Here is a 10,171-nt window from a genome sequence, read left to right on the forward strand (position 1 = left end):
TGCTGCCATTGCTGGTAGTGTCACGTGAGCTGTTCAGTGTGTTGATATGTAAATAAATCCTGTTCACCTGCGGGGCGTATCAACTTCAACCTCCGTCTCGATCTCCTGCCTGCCACTCAGCAGTGAATGCAACAGCAGACGGCAATACAATAATTGTTACAGCTGTGTATAATGGTATTTACTCTGGTTCCACTGCAGTCAGATACGCAACAGATTACTGTATTTGTATTTGTTTTGTTTTACAGACTAGTTTCAAACATAAAAAAGAAAAAATCACATGAGTCGATGCTGTAGTCAGATATACATTGATTTAGGCAGACAGATTCCAGAATAGCCAGGGTCTGGATTGTAGAGGGGATCACACCATTCATTTCAATAAGGATTTGATCGGGACCCCAAAATCATACCGATTTAGAATGCTGGTTTGTAGAGGGGCTGGATTAGACAGGGCTCTACAGCTATGGACAAAAGCTTTGCATCTCCTACAACTGTAGGATTGAGGCATAATAAAAAATATATAAACATCATTTAGACCTTTTATTTAGCATCATGTAATCAAAGAAACGACATATTGCAAAATTCTACCAGAAGCCAGAATAGTATCACAGTATTTCCTGTTAGATTTCGAAATGTCACATTATATAGTGTTTATTTATTTATTTTTGTCTCAATCCTAAAATTCTCGGTGTTTCTAAACTTTTGTCCGTAGTGTAGGTTGCTGATGCATTTACAGTCTGTGTAACTGTATAAAATAAACTGCTTGTGTTTCTGTCTGTATACTGGAGTCCTGTAACCCACTGTGTTGGGATTCAATTATAGGAATGATAAATAGAGAGAATTGAATTAACAAAACACATAAACCCTGCATGTGTAATGTAATGCTATGGCATGGGGCTGCACATTTCTAATGCACCGTGATGTATATCTGTACAACAATAAACAAGATGATTCCAAACAGAGAGAGGGAGGGAGCCGTTCCAGTCTCCAAGCACATCATTGACATCTGATGCGGATTACACTGCAGTTCAGTGTATGCATCTGTACAGACCCCAAGATTAGAAAAAACTCAAAATGCCATCATGAGAAAGATATCATTGTAATCTAATGTTGAGGAGAAAGATATATTGTAGGGTTTGTCAGGGGAAATAGACCTGAAACATTACAGGAGAACTTCAAAGTCAGATTTTGATCCCAGGGTTCGATTTCATCAACATCAGTCTTTACTGACTTTGCTTTCACACATAAAGGCTTTAAGTTTAACATTGTATTTTTAAACTGGTGTAACCCAGAGCAAACCCTCACAACTAAAATGCACATGCTTTAATCCACTCCACCACCTAGCCACATGCCCTTAGCCTACAAGCAGTCCCTCTTACTTTCTTTCTTGTTCATATTTTCCAGGTTCCAGTCCAGCAGCTAAAGCGAGGGCGGGTGGTGGAGAATATCCTGACTGTGGGAAAGGGTTCACCCAGTTAGGAAACCTGAAAAGACAGCAGCGGATTCACACAGGAGAGAAACTGTATCACTGTGCTGACTGTGGGAAGAGTTTCAGAGTTTCAGGAAAACTGAAAACACACCAGCGAATTCATACAGGAGAGAAACCGTATCACTGCTCTGAGTGTGGGAAGAGTTTCAGAGTTTCAGGAAAACTGAAAACACACCAGCGAATTCATACAGGAGAGAAACCATATTGCTGCTCTGACTGTGGGAAGAGTTTCAGGCATGCAGACTCCTTGAAAAAACACCAGCGAATTCATACAGGAGAAAAACCGTATCCCTGCTCTGACTGTGGGAAGAGATTCAGTCAGTTAAGTAACCTGAAAACACACCAGCTAACTCACACAGGAGAGAAACCGCATCGCTGCTTTGACTGTGGGAAGAGTTTTGGTCGGTTAAGTAACCTGAAAATACACCAGCTAACTCACACAGGAGAGAAACCGCATCGCTGCTCTGACTGTGGGAATAGTTTCAGTGTGTTACAAAACCTTCAAACACACCAGCGAATTCACAATGGAGATAAAACGTATCGCTGCTCTGACTGTGGGAAGAGTTTCAACAAGTTAGGACATCTTCAAACACACCAGCGAATTCACAACCGAGACAAACCCTAAGGACCATGTTCATTCAGAAAGAAACATTACCTTACATCAGCGCTCCAGATAAGGTTTTGGGTCTGGGGGTAACTTACCCTCTAATTTTTAACACTGAGAGTAAAATGTATTTTCAGTGGGTAAAATGCAACATTACCTTGAAGTCCTGAGTAATCTCGATAAATACTGTACAATCTTTGATGCTAATGGGCAGGCATTAAAAAAAAAAGCCTTCCATTTTAACTGCAGTGTTTCTTTGAACTACGGTACAACCACAGTTCTCCAAGGTTCTTTATCGGCTCAGCACATTTTTTCCCAGGTATCACACAGACTCTGCAAATTCATTATGTTATATTTTAACATTAACCTCTTCTGTGCTACGGCATACCTTGCACGTCATAACAAGTGCTTTCCCTGTGCTACAGATAGGAGTGTTGCGATATGATGATAAAGATAATCGCGATATGCATTCTAATAATTATTCTATTGTCAGTAGTTTCAAATATCGCAGTAATTTTATATTTATGATTTTACACACAGAGACTCATCAACTATACAGAATGCAAAAAAAACTACAGTAGAAACATCCAATAGATGGCGATAATGATAGGAGGCTGTGTGGTCCAGTGGTTAAAGAAAAGGACTTGTAACCAGGAGGTCCCCGGTTCAAATCCCACCTCTGCCACTGACTCATTGTGTGACCCTGAGCAAGTCACTTAACCTCCTTGTGCTCCGTCTTTCGGGTGAGACGTAGTTGTAAGTGACTCTACAGCTGATGCATAGTTCACACACCCTAGTCTCTGTAAGTCGCCTTGGATAAAGGTGTCTGCTAAATAAACAAATAATGTAATGAACCTTCCACTGGGTTTTATATGGGCACAAAAATCAACAAGAGCAGCGCACAACAAATGTGGAAGATAGCGAGAACGACAGAAACTAACTTTCCTCCTAAAAAACAGATATAATCAGTTATCTGGGATCATTCTGGGTTTAAAAAATGACGATGGTCAGGTTATTGAAGAGGGAGGGCCACTTTGTAAATTGTCGAGCACTTTATAAAGAAGCAACATCGGTAAGGAACACAGTATTTATTAAAAACAGTCTTAAGTAAAACCATTTGCGTGTATAATAATAATCCTAATGCGTTTTAAGTATTCCCGTTTTATGATTAAAAACCAAAATGATATATTTTTATCTACATAGCTTAAGTAGGACAAACATTTTAACACTATTTAAAACACACAAGGATATAGTGAGTGTGGTGTGACTCAAACAGGAACGTCAATATATCTGTCTGCTCCCTAAACTCTCAGAGCACACTATATCCTTGCGGCTGTTTTCTAATTATTTATTTCCAACTAAATATTAGCGTTTTCAAACATTAATTTAATTCACGTCTATCATTTTGTTGATGTACAGGTCATCAGTAAAGTCATAAACCCCCTGGGCTCTGACTGTAAGGAGAGGTTCACCACAGCTGGTCTGTATTGACATTTTTTCTATGTATTCATTTTCATATGCTCAATTACTGGTACTGGAGTAAAACTAGGCTGACGGAACCAGCTCCATTTAGAAATGCGTTTAACCCATTAATAGTGTAGCTATTGGATTTGGGAATAAGACATTTAACACCCTTGAAATCAGACTAACAATTATGAGAAACACGCAAACTAATCTGGTAAAAAAACTAAACAAAAGCCATTTAAAAAAAAAAAAATACAGACCAATCTTGATTAAAATGCACTTTAGTTTATCTACTGTAATTGATACCTATGTTTCGTCGATGTTTAAAAATGGTTCTGAGTTCTGTATTTAAAATATTGAGTGTTTTATAAATATCTGTTGTATTAAGCACCATATTTTTTTTCAATTTGGTTTATAATGTTGTAAAACATATTTTAGCTTAATAAGTAGTTCACATTTTTTGTAGTTCTTTGTAAAATATCATGCTGTATCGCAATTATCGTGATAATACCCCACAGAATAATCGTCTGAGAGAATTTTCATATCATGGTATACCTGGTACGTTATGATTAAAAACATGGTTTAAAAAATCTGGATTGCTGTTTTTTCATTCGGGGTGGCTCATTGAGGAGTTATTACACAACATATTAGGTTGGTTGCTTTAATGTCATTATATTACACAGATAAAATATATTTGATGTGATGCAGTTGTTAAATGTAATTTACAGCCTGTTTGAATGCAAGCAGTGGCCATCTTTGGCTTGCACTGGAAACATCCAGAATGAATTTAAAACAATCTGTGTGTAACTTTTGTTTTCTTTTCAATGAGGATTGATAATAAAAAAAGTTTACCTTTTGATTAGTAGCTGTTTTATCGAGCTGTGCTTCATGAAATCAGCTTTGAAGTTACATACGACTATTTGTCTATGTCTTGTTTTGTTCATGTGACAGAGAGGAAGATACTTCCTGCTCCTGACTGTCATCGTGTGACACCATTGTAATGCACAGAGCGTGTGGAGCTACTGTATCATCGTGTGACACCATTGTAATGCACCGAGCGTGTGGGAGCTACTGTATCATCGTGTGACACCATTGTAATGTACAGAGTGTGTGGGAGCTACTGTATCATCGTGTGACACCATTGTAATGTACAGAGTGTGTGGGAGCTACTGTATCATCGTGTGACACCATTGTAATGCACCGAGCGTGTGGGAGCTACTGTATCATCGTGTGACACCATTGTAATATACAGAGTGTGTGGGAGCTACTGTATCATCGTGTGACACCATTGTAATGTACAGAGTGTGTGGGAGCTACTGTATCATCGTGTGACACCATTGTAATGTACAGAGCGTGTGGGAGCTACTGTATCATCGTGTGACACCATTGTAATGTACAGAGTGTGTGGGAGCTACTGTATCATCGTGTGACACCATTGTAATGCACCGAGCGTGTGGGAGCTACTGTATCATCGTGTGACACCATTGTAATGCACCGAGCATGTGGGAGCTATTGTATCATCGTGTGACACCATTGTAATGTACAGAGTGTGTGGGAGCTACTGTATCATCGTGTGACACCATTGTAATGTACAGAGTGTGTGGGAGCTACTGTATCATCGTGTGACACCATTGTAATGTACAGAGTGTGTGGGAGCTACTGTATCATCGTGTGACACCATTGTAATGTACAGAGTGTGTGGGAGCTACTGTATCATCGTGTGACACCATTGTAATGCACCAAGCGTGTGGGAGCTACTGTAGCTGCAACTTTATTTATTTGTTTATTTATTTTGTCCTGTGGCGTAAACTCAGTGATCAGAGGGTAAACAGTTACTGTGAGTGAAACCTCGTATCTCAGACTTGTTGTGTCTGGTTGAGTTGGTTGGAGAGGAACTGTTAGGCTAATGAGTTTGAACATAGGAGTGATCTATTTTACATATTTTTCAAATAGTGTATCTTATTTTTTTTGTAATCCCTATAGTCATATTTCTTACTTTTATAAATTTATATTAGATCTAATTTCTTTTTTCTACCGACCCTCAAAAAACTATTATTCATTTTTTGTATATTTCATCTGATCTTTTTCTCTTCATTTGATTTCTTTCTTTTCTTTCTATTTTTTTTTTAAATAACATAAGAAATTTTAGAACAAGAAAAGACCATTCGGCCCACCTCTGCTCGCTCGCTTAATGCAAGCGTGGTCCGTTAACACTCAGGAGAGGAAAAACAAAACCCCCCAAACCATTTAGTTAGTAGGGGAAATGAAACCTGTGGGAATCCCTGGCTAGACGGTCCGCCCTTCCTCCAGACGGCTAGCTAAAGGTCTTATTATGATCACAGAGAGGGTTATACAGTGTTGTTCATGACAGCATCCAGTCTATTCTTGAAGGATCCGATAGTCTTTGCTATAGCCTGTTCCAATGGAATCAGCATGGGGGGTCTGTAGATTACAGAGCACAGGATAATATACAATGCAGTGTGGTAATGGGAATAAACATGGGGGGGCAGATAGATTTTGCAAGGGATTTATTTACCTTTAGTACACAAATACATAACGATGCAACACATGCTTTCACTCAAAAAAATGTTTTTTCTTTCTACAGGACAGCTCCCAGCCTGACTTCTGAAGCATCCGTAAGATAAAATCCTGCTAAAAGTCAGGGCAGATTAATAAAGGTGCTGATGTGAGAACCCTTTTCAAGGCAGTAAAGGCCTTCAACACTCATCTGTCCACAGGATCTTATTTGGGTTCAATATATTCGTCAATTCTGTGAGCGGGCCACCACTGTGATGAACGACTGCACGAACCGCCAGTAGTACCCCGGAATTGACCTAACCTGTTTCTTGGTGGTTGGAACTGGAGCATTTATTAGGGTTTATACTTTGTCAGTCAGAGGCCTAATCCTTCCATTCCCTAAAATATAACCCAAATACCAAACTTCCCGTTGCCCTATTGCGCACTTGCCTGGATTTGCAGTTAACCCCGGCTGTCTCAAAGATCTTAGAACAGCAGTCAGCCCTCGCATGACTTTCCCAGTCAAGGGTCCATCAATCTGGGGCTCCGTGCAATCCAAAAGGCTTTGTCACAGAGCTGGTTAAAACCCTGGAGGCTGGCAAGTTTTTGAGAATTTCTAAAGTAAATACTGATGTTCAGGTAGGCTCCTTGTCAAATGCGATGCTGCAAATACCTACTGACTGTGTCTATTATTATTATTATTATTATTATTATTATTATTATTATTATTATTATTATTTATTTCTTAGCAGACGCCCTTATCCAGGGCGACTTACAATTGTTACAAGATATCACATTATACATTATTTCACATTATACAGATATCACATTATTTTTACATACAATTACCCATTTATACAGTTGGGTTTTTACTGGAGCAATCTAGGTAAAGTACCTTGCTCAGGAGTACAACAGCAGTGTCCCCCATTTGGGATTGAACCCACAACCCTCCGGTCAAGAGTCCAGAGCCCTAACCACTATTCCACACTGCTGAGGCAGTGCTACAGCACTGAGGTGTGGAAGGTGGCGGACATGGAAGCCAGTCGATATTATATTAGGGACATTAAAATGGCTCAAGTGAGCAGACTTGCTTGTAAGATTTGTTTAACCATTTGAGTGAGCTTCATAGTTATCAAACACATTGTAACCACATGAGCAGGGGGTCTGTGCTGATATCATATAGGATGGGTGGAAAGGAAAACTGAGCATTAAAGGCTAGTCAAAATATACCAAATTGATCTCAATCTCCGATCTTGACTTGAGCTTGTGAGCATTTGAACCCGGCCTTTGCAGCTGAATCCTGATTCGAGACTCTGAAAAACCATGACTTACTTGACATCACCTGCCTGCTCTGAATTAATTACACCTCACAGAAGGAGGTAAGCATGAATTCATTACCTGAAAGATAGAGGTTTCAAATATGAGTGGGATTAGCATATGCATGTATAGTGTGGTATAGATAGATTATATGCCTGACTAATGCAGTAACTGTTTAGCTATTTTTCTTTCGAGTCTCTCTTTATGCAAAGCTTGTTTGAATAAATTAAATATCATTTTCAAATAGTACAACATATTGTCAGAAGCGATGCGGTATTATTGCAGTATTGTTCTTAATTAAGGGTAGCTTCTCTGAAGTAGGCTGTTATCCTGAAACAAGTGTGGTGTCTGGTTTTAGTTTCTCATGAAGTTTACTGGGTTTGATGTGTTCATTTCCCTCTGGCCTAGAGCATGAGTATGCAACCTTTAAACCACTAGATCATGAGTATACAACCTTTAAACCACTAGAGCATGAGTATACAACCTTTAAACCACTAGAGCATGAGTATACAACCTTTAAACCACTAGAGCATGAGTATACAACCTTTAAACCACTAGTGCATGAGTATACAACCTTTAAACCACTAGAGCATGAGTATACAACCTTTAAACCACTAGAGCATGAGTATACAACCTTTAAACCACTAGAGCATGAGTATACAACCTTTAAACCACTAGAGCATGAGTATACAACCTTTAAACCACTAGAGCATGAGTATACAACCTTTAAACCACTAGAGCACGAGTATACAACCTTTAAACCACTAGAGCACGAGTATACAACCTTTAAACCACTAGAGCACGAGTATACAACCTTTAAACCACTAGAGCACGAGTATACAACCTTTAAACCACTAGAGCACGAGTATACAACCTTTAAACCACTAGTGCACGAGTATACAACCTTTAAACCACTAGAGCATGAGTATACAACCTTTAAACCACTAGAGCATGAGTATACAACCTTTAAACCACTAGAGCATGAGTATACAACCTTTAAACCACTAGAGCATGAGTATACAACCTTTAAACCACTAGTGCTGCTCCCTCCTCAGCTTTACCAACGTGACAACATCATGCAAACCTGGAGCAGTCCATCCGGAGCTGGAAAAGCTGTTTGAGGCTGTGATGACGGAGTCAGTACCCCTTGGTGAGGTCCAGATTAGAGATATACCGAGCCTTCCCCAGCCTGCCTAAGAGCTCATCCACCCGAGGCTAATGGAAAAATAATAGAAAAACAAATTCAATGACACATCCCATTGGGATGGGTAAGGTATTTATAAACTCCACTTGTGACTGAGGGACCGGGAGCGAGACTGAGACCGAGCCGGGAGGGAGGGGCAGCGGCAGCAGCGCATACTGCCCTTCAGTGAGGGAGCGAGGGAGGGAGCGAGCGAGGGAGGGAGGGAGGGAGGGAGCGGGCGAGCGAGGGAGGGAGCGAGCGAGGGAGCGGGCGAGGGAGCGAATGAGGGAGGGAGCGAGCGAGGGAGCGGGCGAGGGAGCGAATGAGTGAGGGAGCGGGCGAGGGAGCGAGGAAGCGGGCGAGCGAGGGAGTGGGCAGAGCCGCGAAGATGGCGTTCTGCATCTCCTATTAGAGCTGTATGTGGAGCACAGCTGTGCTGCTAGCATTTAGAATAATTGCAACTTATCTGTGGTGATTCTCGTTTCCTCCCCCACATTATCATCTCTCAACATGCTCTGGAAACTCTTGGCACAGCGTTGCCAGATCTCACTGGTTTGATAGCAACTGGAATGCACTGGGGTTGATGACATCTATTATTATTATTATTATTAGTAGTAGTAGTAGTAGTAGTAGTAGTAGTAGTAGTGGTAGTAATTCATGCACTATTGCATTCATCTGGGATAGTTCTGGAGAACACTGCCCTTCTTATGAGCCTCATCACCAGTGCGGATTAAAGCTGTCTCCACCTTGCACAGCAAACACCAATGACTGAGACTTTGAAGTGCAAAGAAATAAAGCAGACAATGTATTTAACACGTGCCATTTCAACACAACTAGGTCAAATAGAATGTCAGTATTACCAAGCATAACCTTTCGGTTTCTGACGGTGCAGATTACTTTTTCATTCTTGATTGTCCTGATTGATGGTTTAGAATCTGAAAATATTATTCTCAACAAAAAAGGCCCCAAAATGAAATACTGTAAAAAAAATGATAGCCTACCATTCTGCTCCTGTGAAAGTGGCAGTTATATCACAGTAATTATACAACTGGACACATTCCTGCATATCTGCTGTACTTGAAGGCAACTTTTGGCAAAATAATATTCATGTAAAATATAATGAAGTCTTAACATCTTCTTAGTCTTAACATCTTCTCTGCATGAAACTACCAAACATCATGCTCATGTCTTCCATCATTGCCCTTTTCTTTCACAGCTTTCATTTCTGGAGCTGACACTCCATCGTACTTGCACCACATGCCACAGACTCCACTCCAAAAGGAGCCATGAAGATCACTTCCATTGCATGAAGTGCATGCAAGTGTGGTGTACGTTTAAAATAAAAATCAATATTTTGCTCAACATGAACAAATAGATCACGTGTTACGTAAAATGGAAATAAAAGTAAAATGATTGAAAGTGTTGAAAGATTTGTTTTGTCTGAAACACATCAGTTAAAGACTATTTAACATGTGTAACACGTTTAACTATTTAACTATGTAACACGTTTTTTCATGTTAATTGTCCAAACAGAACATACTGAGTGAGTTAATGATCCTTTGTGAAAAACCCTTTATGCCAAATCAATGCATAGTTCTTT

The 10,171-nt window shown here is 40.0% G+C and overlaps 1 protein-coding gene across 1 annotated transcript in view; it reads left to right on the top strand.

Annotated features, from left to right (window-relative positions):
• LOC131709126 (zinc finger protein 664-like) overlaps positions 1-6,753 on the top strand; it is a 31,110-nt gene extending 24,357 nt beyond the window's left edge. Inside the window, exon 3 of the mRNA XM_059011072.1 lies at positions 1,402-6,753. Within this exon, the coding sequence (XP_058867055.1) occupies positions 1,402-2,111 (710 nt within the window). The 3' untranslated portion in view covers positions 2,112-6,753. The remainder of the gene's footprint in view (positions 1-1,401) is intronic.
• The last annotated feature ends 3,418 nt before the right edge of the window (positions 6,754-10,171 follow it).

The sequence above is a fragment of the Acipenser ruthenus genome, chromosome 41, assembly GCF_902713425.1.
Source record: "Acipenser ruthenus chromosome 41, fAciRut3.2 maternal haplotype, whole genome shotgun sequence".
Taxonomy (NCBI): domain Eukaryota; kingdom Metazoa; phylum Chordata; class Actinopteri; order Acipenseriformes; family Acipenseridae; genus Acipenser; species Acipenser ruthenus.